Source organism: Apium graveolens, chromosome 6, assembly GCF_009905375.1.
Source record: "Apium graveolens cultivar Ventura chromosome 6, ASM990537v1, whole genome shotgun sequence".
In the NCBI taxonomy this organism is placed as follows: domain Eukaryota; kingdom Viridiplantae; phylum Streptophyta; class Magnoliopsida; order Apiales; family Apiaceae; genus Apium; species Apium graveolens.
Window position 1 is genome coordinate 300,308,996 of NC_133652.1, and position 20,725 is coordinate 300,329,720.

At 30.7% G+C, this 20,725-nt stretch overlaps 1 protein-coding gene and 1 long non-coding RNA gene across 2 annotated transcripts; both read left to right on the top strand.

The window, feature by feature from the left end:
• The first annotated feature begins 596 nt into the window (after positions 1 to 596).
• Positions 597 to 4,181, top strand: LOC141668911 (uncharacterized). The gene is made up of 4 exons (XR_012553263.1): positions 597 to 811; positions 965 to 1,192; positions 1,470 to 1,590; positions 3,834 to 4,181. It is a non-coding gene; the product is annotated as an uncharacterized LOC141668911 (long non-coding RNA).
• An 8,181-nt stretch (positions 4,182 to 12,362) lies between these two features.
• LOC141666300 (secreted RxLR effector protein 161-like) lies at positions 12,363 to 13,049 on the top strand. The gene has a single exon (XM_074472289.1). It carries the CDS (start codon positions 12,363 to 12,365, stop codon positions 13,047 to 13,049), a length of 687 nt encoding a protein of 228 aa, XP_074328390.1.
• The last annotated feature ends 7,676 nt before the right edge of the window (positions 13,050 to 20,725 follow it).

Genomic DNA, 20,725 nt, shown 5'->3' on the forward strand with positions numbered 1-20,725 from the left:
TGTTCACCAACGTATGAAAATCAAAATTCCAGCAACTTAGTCTCCATTATGGTGTAATTTTAAATTTCCTATGGTACATAAATTAAATCAAATACAAAAATCCCCCCTAATGTAAGATGCGAGGAGTGTAAGATATTTGCATCAGTAAACACATTCTAAAGAATAAAGAGACTGTGTGGTGAAAGACCCTGTAAGTACATGTGGACATGTGTAGGATGGATAAAAAGTTAAAGGTAAGTATAAATCAAACACTTGATAAGAACGAAGTAGTAATTTCAAAGAAATAATAATTTATTCACATATATTTGAAAGTATTCGGGATTGTACTTTAACCCATGGTTATATTAGTACTACAAATATTACCTACGAGATTACCTATATTTAACATCGGTTAGAATTGTCACCGATGTTAAAAGAAGTTTTAACATTAAAAAATTTTAAAGCGATATTAAAGATCATCTAAGACATCGTTCTTTAAAATAGCCGATTCCTATTTTTGAAAAAATTGAAAAACACACGCTTCTCACTTTCCCCCGCTAGTAAACAAAATATTTCCCCCTTAAGAAAAAAATTTGTTCCCCCTGGACAAAAAAAAATCCCCTCTTCCTCCTTTCCATCCCACTATCTCTCTTTTGATGTCTCACCATCTCTCTTCCTTCTAACCACTGTATCTCACAATACTCTTCCTCATCATTCTCTCTTCTCTGTTCTTTCTCTCCATGACCCTAATTAGTAAAAGAAACTCTAATTTATAGTCAACATCTGCATCTGCATCACCATAACCTAATACAAACCCAGTTTGAGCCTTGAGGTCTGTTTTAATATATCGTGCTAAATAACCTAATTTGAAATTGTTTAATTCGATTTGTTCTATTTTTTATTATTTTTATCTGATTTTTCGTAATTAGAAGCTTATTTTCTTTGATTTGTTCTATAAGTATTCTTCGTTTGTCTTTGTTTGCAGGTCTTTTGCTTTTAACTGACACATCTTTGTTTCATCAATTTGTTTGGTTTACATACGCGGTGGAGTTCTTGCTACTATAATGGCTGGACGTGAATTCTGGGGAATGCCCAGATGACGTTTTGCCTTTATTATGATGGAAATTTTGAGTGCCATGATTGAATATTTTATTCTTTTATTCGTTGTTGACCTTAGAAGAACATACCCCACAACTGATGCAAGTACTGATAGGTGAGGATTCCTTTATATAGAATGTGTAAATTGTGTACATTAAATAAATGTTTGCCATATATATCTATTATCAATTGTCAAGTACCTGGTAACTTAGCTACTCCTTTTTTTAGAGAATTGTTAGTATACAAGGATAATATTAGTATAGCATCAGTTTGGATGGAGGCCTTAAAGGCAATGAAAGGAGTCATAAAAGTGAAAACGTAATGTACTGCTATATTGTACTAATATCTCTCCTTTTGTTCTGAAATATTTTTTCTTACATATGTTTCTGTAGGTCATGTTTTCTCCTATTTGATCCACCAGGTGATGGGAAGACCAAGTTGGCTAAGGCATTTGCATTGGAATCGAGTGTTACCTTTTTTAATATTATTCCTTCATCACTTACTTGAAAGTGGGTATGTCTTTGCCTTTACTTCCGTTATGTGTGTGTCCCTACGTGTACGTGTACTATTTCCCCTTGTGGTTTTTTAGAACCGTAATTTATATATTTCTAACTGCAACAAGTGGGAGAGAGTGAAAAGTTTGTTCAGACACTTTTCATGGTTGCGAATTCTAGGAAGCCCTTTATAATATTTATTGATGAAGTACAATTTTTTCTCTGAGTTTGTTTGTAGTTGCTTTTAGAATAGTGTGTAATCACTTCGGTCCCTAAGCTTTTTAAGCTATTAGTTGTTCCAATGTTCCTTTCATCCTAGTTTTCTGTCAAGATATGTCCATCACCTACCTTAGTTGCTACTGAATTGTGACTTGAATTTGATTTGTACAAGGTTGTACTTGTTTTTTTGGAGGTCGATAGTATCGTGTTACTTTACTCAAATTTGCCTTAAATCTTAGTTTGTATTGTTACAGAATTATGAGTGTATATTTTACCCATGACCCTTGGTTCTATAATTAGGAGTGTATATATATACATGCTTATCTGGTATATTTTTTGCAATAGATGTTTTTTTAAGAGATTATCGTAGTTAGGGATTTGTGACTATTTTGAAGTTGGTTAAGTATTCTTCTTTTTCGAAGCATTGTTGGTAATGTGCTACTCAGGTAGTATATATCTGAGTTAGGAAAAAAAGATAGTATATATCTATGTTCAGATAGTATATATCTTTCTCGCAGCTATGAATATTTAAAAATCGTAGATTTGCCTTTAATCTAAAAGCAAACGTCGGCCATTTGACAGAATAAACAACATCAGCTATAACCGGTGGAGATGAACGGACCTAGTTATGATGGTTGTTGACCTCCGGTATATATTCTCTTAACTAGGGATGACAAATATTAATCCGATCCGATGGATATCCGATCCGAAATCCGAAGTTTTGGATATACCGAACCCGAAGTTTTGGATTTGGATTTAGATTTGGATTTCAACTATACCGAACCGATACCGGATCCGAAATTCAATCCAAACCCGATTCAAACCCGAAACCCGATTCAAACCCGACACATTTTATTATAGATTATATGTAATATTTTAGATGTAGTACATATAATTTACATAGTTTTATTGTATTATTTGAGTAATAGTAGATTATTATCAAAATTGTCAATACTTATTTAGTGAAGTATAACTATTTATTTCAAAACTAACTTTTATTATGTAAGATGTACTTTGTATATATTTATAAAAATAATAATTTGTGATGAAATACTAAATATTATGTTATCAAATTATCTTAGATATTACTCACCATGTCAACCCGTGCAATATAATGTGTTTAACTACTTATTAGTTAATGTATTTTAATTTTAACTATCATATAATGTGATTAATGGTGTTTGTATGTATAAATAATATTAAATTTGACTACATTATTCGTAATTTTGGATACCCGAAAATTACCCGATCTGATCTGAAATCCGGCGGATTTGGATTTGGGTAACCCGAAAATATTTGGATTTGGATTTTACAATACCAGATCCGAACCCGACCCATTGCCATCCCTACTCTTAACTCGAATTATAATCGTATGTGTGTTTTAATTTAACAAGCTTCTCGTAATTTATTCATATATGACACCGTTGCCCTCTTTAATGTATGTTCTTGCTATTTTGTGCATTCTAATATAAAGAGATGGGGTTTATGTTTATTTTTAATTCCTAAACATATAATATTTGACCTGAATATTACTAGGGTGTAAGGTACTAACTATGTAAATTTATATGATTGCATCGATATATTTGGGGTATGAATACAATGTCGTTTAACTAAGGATAAACATCATTAAATAGTTTACTCTTAGTATTACATGTATTGTGTTGAACCTTAGTATTTTTCATTTTTTTTGGATTTCACCTCAAGTGGAACAAGGTACTTGTGGTTATTGCAGTTTATGTTGTTAAGGTAGTTTGTGTAGTTTATTAAGTAGAGTGGCATATGTTAATTAAATCTGTATGATGTTTAATATTAAATAACATCAAGTAGATGAGAAAATACAATGTGAAGGCAATTTGGGGTTATTGGCTATCTCTACATATCATTTCTTACTTCTTTATTGGCCATATATTGATCGACTAAAATGTGGCTTATTTAGTTTGGCTTATTATATATTCGAAATACTTCTGTAGGACTACTTTTTCTTCTTCAATTCTACGCCAATTGAATTGTTCGTATCACTTTTAAATTTTGTTGTTCATGCAGAAAATCACAAATGAAGAAATCAAGAACCACCCCTAGTTTTTAAGGAATCTGCCCTACAAAGAATAAGAAGCTGGCCAAAGACATTTTCTAAAGGAATAATAGCCCATAATTTTTTTCCTAGAGTTTGGAGCGCATCATGGAAATCATTGGCAAAGCAGAAAGCCAGTATTTAATCCTTTTCCAGTTATTAGTTTGACTAAATGGTCTCATATATTAGGATATTATATATTAGGATATTAGTACTAGTTTGGTTTATGTTTAGAATCTAATTTTTATTTAGGTACTTTGGTGTGAAATATATTTTTTAGTGTAGGATATTTTTGGATTGGAATGTTGAATTTTCTTGAATTGTAATTCTATGCTTGAAATGAATTTTGTATTTGATGATATATCATAATTGAGCTTAGTGCACGTTACAAGAATATTGTAAAACTGATGTCCAAAAAAATAAAACACATTGAGATTTTGAAAAGAAAACGATGTAAATGATATCTAATAAAGATTTTAACATTGCAAAAGAAGCTAAAAACTGATGTCTTTCAATGTACTACACACATCGATTACTCAATGTAATAAATCACATATTACACTGCTCTCGACAATTTTACACTGCTCTCGACAAGAAAAATGGTATGTTATATCTTATAAGATATTTAACATCAGTTTTCTTAATCAGACCGATAGGTATCTTCACCTTTAACATCGGTAAAAAAACTGATGTCAAATACTCTAACATCGGTTTGAAAAAAAAAGTCATAAGTTTGAAGACTGTGTCTTTGTTGTTAAAATGACTTGAATATTCCAAAATTATCAATCGAGTATCCACCATGTTAAAATACTAATATAAGATCTTGAAAAGCACCTTAATCTACCAACTTGATGTTTTATAATAACTATTTGCTTAACATGGTATCAGAGCTCAACTCGTAGAGTACTCAAGTTCGATTCTTGCCACCCACAATATTCTCACACACATACATAAAATTAAAATCATTCATGAAAGTAACCGTTCCTCGATGTTAATGACCGTACAATAACGAGGATGATGAATGGAGACGGGTCTTGTGGGAAAATTAAACACCGAGAACATTTGATGAAATGATTCTCCATATTCACATGTTCTTTAACGAAAAACGTTGTTCTTGATTGGTTAGTGGTTATGATAACGTATTTTAACGAAACCATACATTACTAATAATAGGGAACATTGTCTTCCTCATTTTCCCTTCATATTAATTAAAAGAGGTTCAAACTATTGGATAAAATACCTAAAACTATTTGATAAAATTATGAAAAAGACAAATTGTAAGATATCTATATAAATGTAGAATAATAGTGTCAAATTTTAGTATATTAATATTTGACTTGGTTGATGATCATGGTTGTGGCTAGATTTGGAAACCTAAGAAAAAAGGTATTTGCTTAACTATATTTTTTTTGTATTTATAACCTATGAGTATATTTTGCAACTTTTAAATCTAGCTTATTCCCCTCACCAAAATATTGGTGCAGTTTAATTTAATATCACAGTTGGATTGAAAAATCACAAGGAGCTCCACATTCACATTTGATGATTACATCGAGATATATATGAATTTGTATTTTGATAACAGTTTGTAGTTACATATTTTCTGTTGATTTGTTTGCCTCATATAAAAATATGTATTATGACAACTTGTATCTATGTTATCTTATATCGTTAGATAAAGCTTGGTAAGATGTACCATTAAAATCTACCATATTTTTATTTGGGCAATCCAAAGTAAAACGTGTTCCAAATATAAAATTTATATAGTTGATAAAGTTTGAAAAATAACTTGAAAAATGATAAAAATTAACTTAAAATTTTTTATCTTCACACAAAAAATTGAGGATTATGGCCAAAAGTACCACTTTTTTTGAAATTTGTGACGAAAATACCAAATTTGAGAAATGCGGCCAAAAATACGGACGAAATACCATTTCTCATATTCGGTATTTGGAATACGCTTTCTCAGATTAGGTATATGCCCGATTACCCATTCTCACATAGGGTATATGCCCGATTACCCATTCTCACACTCGGTATTTCAACCAATTTTTTTTTTAAAGTTGAAATACGCTTTCTGAGATTGGGTGTATGAAATTCGCTTTCTCAGATTGGGTATATGCTCGAATACCCATTCTCAGATTGAGTATTTGAACTAATTTTTTTTTTGTTTTTTTTTTGAAAAATGTTTATTTACAAAAATAAAAATAATTTTTTTTTTGAGATACCCAATGTGAGAATGGGTATTTGATTGGTAAAAATGATCGGGATATTGAAAATAGGTATTTTTGTCACTTAGTCCCAAAAAAATGTTATTTTTGTCATTATTTCAAAAATTAATCATATTCATACAGTTGTTGGTGGGTAGTGGCAAATTAAATTAGGAAAAATAATAAGATAGATGCTACAATGCAAAGTGGGACCAAATATTTTTGATGTGGAGAAAAATAACATTCGAATGAATTTAAATAAATTAAGTATATTAAGATATATTTTAGGTAAATAAAGTTTCAAATACACTTATTTAATGTTTTAAAAATTGAGAGTAGACTTAAATTTAAGTTTATAAATCAAATTTAGGGATATACTTTAAACAATTACTCTTGAATTTATATTTAAGGAAAAGATGTATAATTAATTTGAGACAATTTGTTTTTCAAAAAATAAATGCATATTAAGACTGAAGGAGTATGATTGAAAAATAATAATAATAATAATAGAAAAAAAAATTATTATGATATATACAATTAAGATGTAGGTTGAAATTGGAGTTTTTGGTTATTCTAGATGACATTAAGTTTTAAGTGGGTGCCCCATTCCTTTGTGGATGATAAATATTGGAAAACTAAAAAAACAATCAACTAATATTTGTAAAATTATTATAACAAATATTACACAATTTAGTTTTTTGTAATTAAGGATTAAATGATGCATTAACTTTAAAATTAGAATATTACATTCATTATTTCAAGAAAAAAAATATTACCTATGATTTAATATATATTTTTACTGATTACATTTTATTTTTGAATAAACTTTATTTTTAATACAATCAAGATTTTTTTTGATAATAATATAGAAAATTATAAATATTTTACATAACACTCAAATTTTTTTACATAAACATATTCTTTTTTCTATTTTTTTAAAGAACTGAAAATTTTCATATAATCAATATTTATTTTGAGAATAATCGGCCATTTTCTTATAGAATCCTATTGTATAAAAAATCTTCTTTATTTTTTTACTAGTAAGTAAGGCCAATATTTTTAAACAATAAATAAAACGTCAACAATATTAATATAAAATAATTTATGAAATATTTAAAATTATCAAATATTTTAGTGTACCAATTTTATTCTAATATTAAAACATATTATATTTCATAGTACACATATAATTTATTTGAAGAACATAATGTGATGCCAGATCTTTATGATCAATCTTTATCTGTTAGTCTATTCTTCACAATTGGATTGTTATTTAATTAATTTTCATATTTTATTTTACAAAAAAGAGAATTTTTTTACAAGGATTCTATTATTATACAGAATTTAAAGTAAATTCTAGTAAAGTAGGATTTGCTGCCCTCTTGTTTTGGCTATAAACCCGGTTTTCTATGTATAAACAAACCATTCATGGAGTTATTTATTTGATTATATTATTAAATTCTAATAATATTAGACAAACTAACTTGTCTTGGGTAAAATTTTTTGATGAGGGAGAAGAACCACTAAAACATTCAAGAGGAGAATTGGTAGAGATAGATTAAAATACAAATTTTTATCTTCTCTTTCTTACTTTTCTTCGTGGTAAGCTGGATATCATGTATTAATTTACCAATTAGAAAATTTTTCTTCATTGTAAGCTTGCTTAATATCATGTATTAGTAGACAAATTAGAGATCACTTATTAGTTAACTAATTAGATTTATTTTTGAGATTCTAAAGGTTGTTCTCATTACTTAGACATGTTGCATTAGCCATTATAGCACCAAAATAGATATATATTGGTATTTTATTGAAGAACTCAAGTTAGAGGTCTAATTTTATAATTATTGAAATTTATTTGTTTGGTTATTACTAGCTTATAATTTAGTCTATATAAAAAGGAAATATTTGTATTACATATTAATTTACATTACTTGTTACAACATATGCACTTGCTTTTAAGTTGTAAAATGCTAAAATAATATTTGTTTATATTATTTTTTATGAAAAAAATTTATGTGATGAGGTGTTTAATATTTGAACAATATTTAAAAAACTGTGGAAAACAAGGGAATACTAACATGACACTAAAGTTTGCAGGTTACTCATACTAGATAGAGTTACTTAATTAGTGGTTTAAGAGGTACCCCTAAGTTGATGCAAAGTTAGTAAGAGACCAGTATGACGGGGAATTGACATATTTTTTGAGCTTGAAGTTCATCATAAAAAAAATAACCAAAATAGAGATATATGAATATTTTATTGAAGAGCTCAAGTTAGAGGTCTAATTTTACAAATATTTAAATTATTTGGTTGGTTATTACTAGCATAAAATTTATTCTATATAAAAAAGAAATATTTATATTACATATTAATTTACATTACTTGTTACAACATGTCCTTTAAGTTGTAAAATCCCTAACATAATATTTGTTTATATTAGTTTTTTTATATATTTTTTTATGTGATGAGGTGTTTAATATTTGAAAAATAATTAAAAAAAAGTTGCTTAAAGAAATGAAAAAAAGGGAACACTAACATGAAGATTAGCACGATATTAGATAGAGCTATTTAATTACTGGTTTAAGAGTTAGCACTAAGTTGATTGAAAGTTAGCAAGAGATGAGTATGACGGGGAATTAATATACTTTTCCAGCTTCAAGTTCATCATAAAGAAGATAGAAATTTTGGTCAACCAAGCAAAGTATACTAAAGATTTAAACATACTAGATACATACATATGTCATAGAGAGTATATAGTTATCGTTTTATACACATAGAATACCGATTGGGATTCTATTATTAGATTTAGACATATTAGATATATACATATGGGGTAGAGAGAATAAATAGTTATAGTTTTATACACGGAGAATAAAATCATAGATTTTTAATTTAAAAAAAATCATAGATTTTAGTGGTGTGACATGATTCAAGATTATAGGTTCTTATTAGCTTAAGTATTCTTATTTTCTTTCTTAGTTGTATAGGTTGTGTAATTATTAGTGAGTAGTGGTAGGAAAGAGAGGGGAAGACATCTTTGTACTATAATTTTATCCGACTGTTATTTGATTGATTATGGTTATTTGATTATGTTTATTCAATTAATTATGTTTTCATTAATAATTTGTATAACTATTCAATATTAAGAACCAATTCTATGCAAAAAGGAGTTATTAATAGGGAGATTCTACTCAATAAAATTTATCGATACATATTTAATTAGCAGAATTTAAAGGGAGAGAAGGATCAACATTCATATTCTTAGAGCGTTAATACTTGAGAGATATTAACAATTCATTTAATTTCCTAACTAATTGAATTAATAAAATTTATCGATGTGTAAGCATATTCCTAGAGTGTTAATACTTGAGACATAGTAAGGTATATTAATTATATGCGTACTTTAGTTTCTTTAGCTTATAATCCACGTATTGCGTAAGCATGGTATTCCTAAATGCCGTAATTTTTTTAATCATTGTTAATCTTATTAGTTTAGTGTTGATTTAATTATAATTATTACCTAGTAAAATATACATCACACAATCGTTTTCCTTTTCAAATAATTTGTAGTAATTGAGTCGAAATCGACCGAACCTATCTGGTCGTGTATACGACCTACATGCCACTTTGTACTTTTTTATATAACCAAAATCGACTGAGTTCTATACTTTTTTTTGGTTTATTTGGTTCATTTCATTTATTGGCCTCTTCACAATGAATCATAAAGATATTGCGCATATTTCATTGATGGGCTTTTGTTTAACTTCTATTTCATATTATAAAATATACGGTCATGCAATTACAACTTTGGCCCAATCTACAACAGAACGATCCATTCATATATCTTATTTCAAGTCGGCCCAATTCTAGTACGTTCTTGACTATTCTGTATTATCCAAACTGCTCAATAAATATATATTTCTCACATCTCTATTCATTCATTGTAAGTAGTCATCTCGTTAGTTCCCCATTTTCTTTTCAAGTTTCTTCACATATAGCTTATTTTAATACAATTGAGCAAAAAAAACCGGTTTTTCACCCATTTGCTAATTTTTCCTTAATATATATATATCAACCACATCTATAATCTACCCTATACTTACCATCATGCCTTTTTCTATTCAAATTAGTAAATGAACGTTTAACTTATTTCTTTGAACATTCATATCTTGTAGATGCACGCAACGGTAATTACTCAGTTCTTGATCATAGGATCAGTAAACAGAGACGTCAAATCTTAGATATTTATAGCCGCAAAGCTTTTACCTTTATTTTATATAAATTATTGTTATTTGTCAAGATTATAATGTGATATATATGTATATACATATATATATATATATATATATATATATATATATGTATTGTTTGGTGTGAGTTCTTGGACCCAATTTCGAATATGATTGAAAAAATATTTATTGATTAATATTTTTTCGTCAATCTCGATAATTCAGTCCTCAGACTTCCGTTTTCATTTTGTTTATAAAGATGTGAAAATACCATGACGAGAATACTCTACATCCGTAAATTTGCACAAATTTTTAGCTTAATTTGGTTTGTATTTTATAATAAAATGCACACATCAAATCTATTCTATGTAATCTTTTCCTTCCTCCATTGTTTATTATTGTTTGTATAAGGGAACTTAATATATTTCTTTGATTTTCATTTATAGATAGATAACATTAGCTAAAAATAATGAAGAAAATGCTCACCAAAGAATCAAGGTGGACTACTCCAAGGTACGTAATAATCTTGTTTTAGCATTATAGAATTTTTGTTTTTTTTTAATGTTTTAATGGCCTAAGTTTAATTTAAAAGGAATTAAAGATGGGATTTTGAATCGATTATGCAAAGTAAAAAGGTCCTAAAATGTATGACGGTCATTAATTTCTTAAATATTAGTCGGTGGAGTCATGTTTAGGAGACTATGAAACATGTTTTCACTTAATTTATTTCAATTATTTTTCTTTTGTATGAAAATAGTAATAACCTATTTTGGTTCAAGTCAAAATAATGAGAATAATTATATGTACAATTATTTTATTTTGTGGTCCCACTTATAAAAGTCCATTTCCAATGGCCCTCCCTATTCATCGTCCAGAACTCCGTGATATTTGCCATATTGAACACTAGTGTACCAGTTTTTCTAATTGAAAAAAAATTCAGGCAGCCGAGCTCAGGATGTGTTATTTTGTTGGTTTAACATTTTTTGTGTGTATCATGCTGAATATATACAATGATATCAATTATATAAATATAAAAATAGATTCAGTATTAATGTATTTATGAAAACAGAGTCAGTATGGGAAAAGGTATACTGAAGAGTGTTTATATTTGTAAGGTAAATCTGCTGCCTGGAGTTCAAACAGACTGGACCTCTGCCACCGTAGAGCACCTTATTCACCTTCTTCATGGTCCAACATGCACGCTCTCCTCTTGGAAATGACTGTTATGTTTAAGAATGCCCAAGCCATTTAGGGGAGGAGTAGTGTAAATGAAGCTTTTTTAATTAGTTTACCAAGGGGGTTGAATGAATCCGTTGTATCATTTTTATTTATAGATACAATTTAGGGTTTTGCTTTGCTTGTTACCATTAGATATTGTGTCCAAATTTCAATGTTGTTGGGCTTATTTTAGGATTAGGTAAGTGTACTTGTAAGAATAAGGTTTTGTGGGAGGGTGGTATCTTTTGTTCTACAAGTTGACCGAATTTTCTCTTTCTCTGTTCTTACATCCTGTGTGATTCTTCATATATAAATTCTTCAACACAAATATTTAGAGGATGTGATATATTCCTTTTCTTTGATAATTACAAAAGGATCTTTTTTTTTATATTTGATGTTTTTATTTGTTAAATTTATTTATTAGAACCATGTTGTGGTGCACATGTAATTAATTAAGATTTTTCTTTTGGGGAAAACTAATTAAATGGACATTTGTGAAATTTTGTGTGAAATTATGAGATTAAAGTTATGGTCGAGATTAGATGAAACAAGCCTCACCTGCATGGTATAACTGCATAGATAAGTATTTTGTAAAGATCGGATTTAAGAGATGTCCATTTGAGCATACACTTTACATCAAGGAGAACAAAGGTAAACTTCTAATCATTGGCTCATATGTGGATGATTTGACTTTTACGGAAAATAATCATGGTGATATTGAATAATTCAAGAAGAATATGATGCAAGAGTTTCAGATGACCAATTTATACTTCACTACTTTCTTGGTTTTGAGGTAAAGCAAGCTGAAAAAGGAATTTTTATCTCTCAAAAAAGGTATGCAATGGATTTGATAAAGAAATATCGAATGGAAGAGGCGAAACCTTGTAGTACTCCCATTGAAGATGGCTTGAAATTAAGTGAGGATGATGATTTTAAATTTGTTTGTCCTACATTATATAGAAATCTTGTTGGGAGTTTGATGTACTTGACCGCCACTCAGCCGGATATCACATATGGCGTTATTTTGATTAGTAGATTCATGGAGAAACCAAAGAAGACATATAGGGAGGCCGGAAAAAGAATCTTGAGGCATGTTCGTGGAACAGATGGAGATGGACTTTATTATCAAAACGTAAATGACTCTAAGGTGCTTCGATATTGTGATAGTGATTGGGATGGAAGTATTGATGATAGTAAAAATACTTCGAGAAACGTTTTCTTTGTTGGCTCTATTGCAATCACATGGATGTTAAAGAAACAACAAGTTGTGGCTCTTTCAATGACAAAGGCGGAATATATTTCTTTATCATTAGCTAGTTGTCAAGTATTATGGATCAGATGGGTGTTGGAGGACCTGAAGCATGACGCTAAGGAAAGTCCAATTATTTATTGTCATAGCAAGTTAGTTGTAACACTCATTTCATGGGAAGGGCAAGCACATAAGAATCAAATATCATTTTATCCGAGACTTGGTGAAGAAAGGAAAAGTGGTGATTCAAAATTACAAGTCACAAGACCAAATTGGTGATATCTTTACAAAATCTTTGAGACCCGACATTTTTAAGGAGTTGAAGAATAAACTCGGCATGAGAAAAAGTTTAGCTTAAGGAGGGGTGTTAAAATAATTATAAGCAAAACTTTGATTTTTATTTTAAATAATATAGAATATTCTTGGAAGCACCTACAATAGACCATTGAGGTTCAAGAGTTTTGAGTTCATGGTCTTTTCAATTCATGACCTTTAGCATTTGATGTACCTAGGGAGTTGCATATTAAATTATATTCTAGTAGGTTCTATGGAGGCCTGTAAATAGGACACTCTTTCAAGCTTACTGTTAGTTTATATATCTTTTGTGTTAGTTAGTTGTGTGGATTATTGAGAACACGTTTCTTCTCTTTAATCTCAAACTCTTTTAAACTTAAGTTTTTACACTTTATTATCCTAATGAAAAAAATTCTTAATTTAATTGATCTTTTGATATAGGTTGTATTTTATTTTTAGTTTTATAGTGCGAGTTAAAATGAATAATTGAAGAAGTCTATATTTTCTTAGTTAACATATTTTTATTTTCAGCTTCTCAAAAAATTAATGTTAGTAAAAAGAAGAAGAAAAAAATAATAACAGTCATTTCTGAAACTGATAAATTAGGTACTGAAAGTGAGAACCTCGAGTCAACACTCACTAGAACAAAGAAGTACAAAATCACAAGCTACTTTTGCTTCCTCCCAACGGGCCCGATCTAGATTTAATAGAAGGGGAAAACCTGTTACTATCTGTGGCTTCTCAACAGGTCACATGAATTGAAAAGAGTATTCTCCTAACGGCATCTTGTAAAGAGTCTGCACAACCTCGAGAACTCACTCCTCAGGTGGTTCAGCTACAAGGTGCCCATGGAAATTGAGACTCGTTCTATTCTTGCTGAGAAAGAGTTGCCAAACTCTAATCTAGACCGCACTTTTTTCTCAGAAATCTTTACTTCTCAAATTTATTCACAAATCGATATTCAAGTAAATGAAAATTTATAAATTAATCCTAGATGAATGTGAACCACCATGTAGATATAGAAGAAACACTATGTAAGATTAGACAAGAGTATTTGATGTCTCCTGGATCAAGTGCTAGTTATTTATCACCTACTGAAGTCTATGAGGCATTAAATGACTCAAGAAAGCCAAATTTAAAATGTTTAAAGCTTTTAGGGAAAGAAGTTTAGATTGATATGAGAGATATTAAGAATAAGAACAAGGTAGTTGTGAATGATGTCAAGGAATACTTTCAAGAGTGTCTACCTACACTATCACAGACAGTGCATGAAAAATCAAAGATAAGGAGCAAAATCAGAAGTCTGGATAGGACACTTGAAAAGATGAAGAAACACTATCAAAATTACCCAGAGGCCCTTCTAAAGCTAATTGAACAAGTAATGTCAGAAGTTGAAGTGGTCTTTATGCCCGCAAAGTCCTCCAACAAACTTAGTGAGAAAACGTTCACTCTGGAAACTACTATAACTAAACTTAAATTTGAGAATGTTGAACTAATAGAAAAGCTGAAGCAAATTAATGAGAATGTGGAAGTATAATCTACAAGTACCAATAATGTATTAATGAGTCATCAGAAAACTTTCTCAAGATACTTGAAGATGTCTATATTCCGAAAGTCACTAACTTTCCTAAAAGAGAGTGAAAAAATATTTCAAGGAGTAGAAGCTCAGATGTTAAAGAAAACAGTAAAAAGTGTGAGATCAAATGAAATAGAGTTATCGGTGGAAGATATGATAAAGATGGTGATAAATTGATGATTACTGAAGATCGAATCAAGCTAGTAAAGATGTCTGAGGTTGCTGGTAAGAATGCTAAAGGATATTCAATGATTATTTAATCAAATTTTCATCAAAAACCCTTGAATCAAGTGCCTCTTAAAACTTATTGGTATCTAGTTTCTGTTAAGCTAGTGACTCATGCCAAGGTTCAGGAAGTAGCAGAGTCAAATATATATCATGATGCTACTTTCCAAAAGTTTCAGAAAGCCCTGAAGGAAATAGTCAAATGAGATCATTTGGTTTATCTCAGACTAATCAAAAAGAAAGTGAACTAATTTACATTACTGCCAAGGAGGATTAATAATGTCTGTATTAAAGAAATTGTCCTGGTGTCAGATGATAACAACAAAATCTGGCACCTTTAATATGACACCATGAAGGGACTAAAATTTTCTGAAGTGGATGCAGTTTTATATCTGATTGAGAAGAATAGGCTAAACAACTAAGATCTGCATGACAACTTACTTAACAAACATTCATAAAGGCTGCTAGAAGTTTGTTAAAATCCTAAAACTGTGATATTCCAGTTTGGTACAACGCCACAGGACTTCAAACATCTAATGATACCAAGGGACTTGACTGTGCAAAATAAGAGACTGATCATTCAACTTGCTGAGATGATGCAGAAGAAATATTGACCTAGGACATCTCATGAGATTGAAACTGCAAGTATCCTTAAAAACTTCATCAACAGTGTCAATCTTCCTGTTAGACTTTCTATGGGGAAATAATCGTTAAAAAATCATATTCTATTTGTTCTCATTTTACATGAAGAGGGAATACACTGTACTTGAATTTCATACATCATAATATTTATCTTTTTATCAATGGTTGGCTTGTCAGTAGACTTGAAAATATTTCTAAGAGTCCTACTCATAATTTGGGGGAGATTTTTAGGCACGACATGTCCATTCCATTATAACAAGCCTACTCATGTGATAATATCACTTTACGTGGCCAAATGGAATCAACCATTTGGATTAAGTGATAGGTTGCTATGTAATTATCTTGTGTATTTTTTTACAGAGCTCAAATGTTATAAGAGTTTAGGGATTTCTATGCAACATTCATTTAAATAGTAGTCACACAATAAATCAGTTTGATATGCTTTTTAATGATAATAAGTTGCATAAATTTCTCTAAGTCAAATATCGTGAAGTCCACAAAAACTATATTGTGAAGTCCATCAAAGCCATATAGTGAAGTCCCCTTCAAAGCCATATTGAAAAGTCCAATTTTGTACTAGATTGTGAAGTCTAATTTTGTGCTATATCATGAAGTCAAGAATGATGTTATATCGTGACGTCCAGTATTACACCATATAGCGAAGTCCAAAATTGTGATCATGAAGTCGAAAATGAACTATATCGTGAAGTCAAAAGAAATCAGAGTTAACCACATCTTTACTTAGTCATTTAACAACAAGAACAATAATGGTAGAATATTCAGAAATGAAAAAATAAATCACTACAACACATTGTACATGCAGATGGTCCATGAAAATGTGTCAAATCTACATCTAAGCATGGTAAAAAAGTGAAAGAAATGCATAGCTAAAGATCAGGGGCATATAAGAGAATCAAAGTGGTCCTCGTAAAGTTGTAACATGTCTCCTTGTAGAATGTTGCATTATTATGAGAGCGCACACTACATATTTAGTGAGTGTGGAACAAAATGATTTTTAAGTTGTAATTTTCTTTTCTTTGCAAGCCAATTCCATAGTATTGTTCTTAAGTAGAAGGCAAGAAAACACTATTTTTTAAAGTAGTGATTCACCCCCCACTCTCCGGTCTGCATAATTTTGAGATCCTTATTTTTTAACATATACTTAAATCAAATCAACGTTCACATAAAAATTAATGCTTGTTATCCCAGTTAGCTTCTTCATACACGTTATGATGGATAGAAAATTCAAAGCATATGGTAATTAACAAAGCTCACACAAAGCAGTCACTCAGTTCCCAATGCTTAGTTGTCATGATACATGTGATATAAGCAGAGCATCATAAATCTCCATGAAACACCAATATAGAAACCTTAAATGTGCACATCTTCCCCTAAAATAGAAAAAATCACGATTTTGACCGTGATACTTCTTAACAGTTTCTTCATAGTAGGGAAAAGAGAACTTCATTCAATCTTTTTCATATCCTCTTGGGCAAGTAATAACGCCCTTGCAAAACCGAGTACAATGCTTTAGAGAATCATAAAATTTAATTTTGCCTTGTCAAGTTTGAAAAAAACTTATAAAATATTGAGTAGAACCATTTAAATGATCGTAAACTTAGAAAAAATGGATATTCAATTTTTTGTTGGACATCATTGTAGTAGAATTTTTCCCCAATTTCCGCTTGCTTAATCGTATTCATATGCAATGAAATGTATTGCAATAACGTTAATAATGTGCTTGTGATGATAAAAAAAACTATAACGTAATTAGTTTAATGGTGCCATATAGATTCCCTCATTTTTTTTATATTAAAAAAACTCACCATCAATATTATTCAGTCTATATGTACTAATTTTTTTCAATCTACACTATAAGAATAAATCTCTTGTATATTTATTTTTAATTTTTGTTGGTGAGATATGAAATCTCGAATATAGATTGTACCGAAATCCAAAAAAGAAAGAATGAGTTTTCTTCACACAATAAAGTTTATCATCTAACCAAAGGTCATGCATGATGGCCTCGGAAGCTTAGACAATAAGGCCTTTACGTCTGAAGAAAGAACACCAAAAAAATAAAATAAAATAAAATACGATTACTTATCTGAAATCTTGGCTCCAAAAGACCGCTTGTTGGGAGATCCAACATTTTGATTTTCGTAACTCGTCCATCTATCTTCCTATTGAAATACCCACCTGAAGTATATGCTCGAACTGACTTCTTATACATTAATCCAAATCCTCCACTTTCGAATCTAGTCCAGGAAACATCGTATCCAAAGATCACACCTGAATAAAATAATAAAATAATTTATTCACTAAAATATTTTCGGTCAGAGATATAGATTTAGTTAATACCGAAATTCAATTTAATAATATAATTATACGATGGATAGAAATATTAACATTTATGTAAAATCTAACCAAAGGGAAATCTTTCAGATAGATACAAATAAGTCAAAATTGACACTCAATATCCTCTAAAAGGGCCAAATATGACAAAGATATTTAGCAAAAGAAAATATGACAAAGACAGATATTAAAATAATTAAAAAGAATATTATATAAGATTATAAAATTTATAAAATAAATATACGTATAATATATAAAAATTTAACCAAAGAAAACTTTAGTTAGACACAAAAACCCAGTAAATTGGCACATCATTTCCTCTAAAAGGCCAAGACACCCAAATAAATTGGCACATTATTTCCTCTAAAAGGCCAAAACAATCCAAATAAATTGGTACATTATTTCCTCTAAAAGCCCAAAATAACCCAAATAAATTGGTACATAATTTCCTCTAAATGGCCAAAATAAAAGGTGCACATAAAAAGTCTTCAATCAAGGCACTAATCAAGGCACTCATTCAAATTATCTATCAAATCAAATAATTGATTGATTAACTATCAAATTAATTTAATTAAATCAAAATAAAACCGACATGTTTAGAGTTCGTGTACTTTCGTGTTCGTGTAATTTCGTTTCGTTTTGTGTCGTGTTTTTCGTGTAAAATCGGATATTAATATTAATTAAAATAAATTAATAAATAATTAAAAATATAAGATTTTTAGGTAAATTTTTTACGAAATATATTAAAAATATATATTTACATCACATTTATATACATATTATAAGATTAAGTAATTATTTTAAAAATGAATATGCATATATCTATTATAAATATACATATATACATTAGACTATCTTTCCCCCATCTTCCTCCACCTCCTTTCTTTTATCCATCCAAATACTCACCAGCTTTCATGGAAGCAACCGGTCGTCAACGTCGGTCGTTGAAATTTCGGCGAACTCGGAACCGGAATTTTTCCGAATTCGACTCATCCTCAACTGATCTATAAAACTATCCAATCCATTTTTTCAAATACGAAACGAAACCCAAACTCCGGCCAAACCCTGACCATCACATCTCTCTTCTTCCTCTCTCCCTTACTTCCACTCTCATGGCTGCTACGTCACACAAAACAACACCACCACCGCAGCAGTTGTAGCTTCGATGCCGGAAAACAAACACAGACCACGCCATACACACATGGTCTCCGCTGAAATATATTATTAGATATCTACGATTTGATTTCTTTGAGTAGCGGATGTTTCTGTTTGACAAAACCCCGCCGTCGCCGCCGCCATAGCCACCACCACCGCTTCCATAACCACCGCCGCCTGTTCCACCATCACCGCCACCACCGCCTCTTCTACTACCCTGAACAGAAATGCCATCAGGCCCAGTCACATCCACAACCTTAGTCCTATAAAGTATGCACCAGAAAGAAAAACTGTGTTGAAATAAAACAACTCTTACTCTTTATTTAACAGAACAAAAATTACAGAGCTTAAAAACCTAACAGAGCTAACGGGCAACTGCATGAAAGTAGCACCACCTTCCTACAAAGACACCACGACTTATTCTTCCTAAATAGACTCCTACAGAAACTCAACTTCTACTAGGACCAAGTCTATTACTAATTACAGAAATAAAACAAATAAATAAACTGCTACTAAAAATACTAAAATGTGTTTAGATTAAACCAACACACTCCCCCTTAATCTAAACATGTTCCTGCAAGCTTCTTGATTCCCAACAGCTCCCTCATTCTATCGAACTTGACTGCTGACATAGGTTTAGTAAGAACATCTGCACGTTGATCTTCAGAACTCATGTGCTTGATAATAACTTCACCACGCTCCACACAGTCACGAATGAAATAAAAGCGCACGTCAATATGTTTACTGCATCCATGGAACACTGGGTTCTTTGCCAGGTCTATTGCCGACCTATTATCCACATACAAAGTAACTGGTTTTGCCTTCGTATCTGTAATCTGACTTAATAATTTCTGTAGCCATAATCCTTGACACGCAGCAGCCGTTGTAGCCATAAATTCGGCTTCACAAGAGGATAAGGCCACACAACATTATTTCTGCGACACCCGGGTTATTAGACTCTCACTCAAGTAGAACTCCATGCCTCCCGTACTCCTTCGATCGTCACTATTTCCTGCAAAATCGCTGTCAGAATATCCGGACAGCATATGATTACCTGTGCCTTTTGAGTACACCAGACCATAGTTTATCATTCCTTTTATATAACGAAGGATACGTTTCACAGCCCCCAAGTGCAATGAGGTTGGTCGTTCCATATATCTGCTAATTATTCCAACAGCGTACGCTATGTCTGGCCTGGTATGAACCAGGTAGCGTAGACCACCCAAGATGCTTCTATATCTTGATGAATCTACTGTCTTTCCTGTTACGTCCTTATGAAGTTGAATCTTTGCCTCCATCGGGTACTTGCTTGGATTACAGTCAACCATTCCTGCAGCCTCAAGTAATTTCTTAGCATATGCAGACTGTTTCAGCTTAATGTAGTCATGTTTCTGATCAACCTCTATGCCGAGGTAATAGAATGATCTTCCCAAATCGCTCATATCAAACTCCTTGCTCATTTGCTGCTTAAACTCGATGATATGTGCTGTGCTCGACCCTGTAATTAATATGTCATCCACATAGACACCAATGATCAGTGACTCATTCCCTTCACGCTTAGCATAAACTGCGTGCTCGTACGGACATTTTTGAAAACCAAGTCGTTCCAAGAATTTTCTCAATCTTGCATACCAGGCACGTGGTGCTTGTCTCAACCCATACAGCGCCTTATGTAATTTATACACCTTGCCCTCTTGACCATTTACCT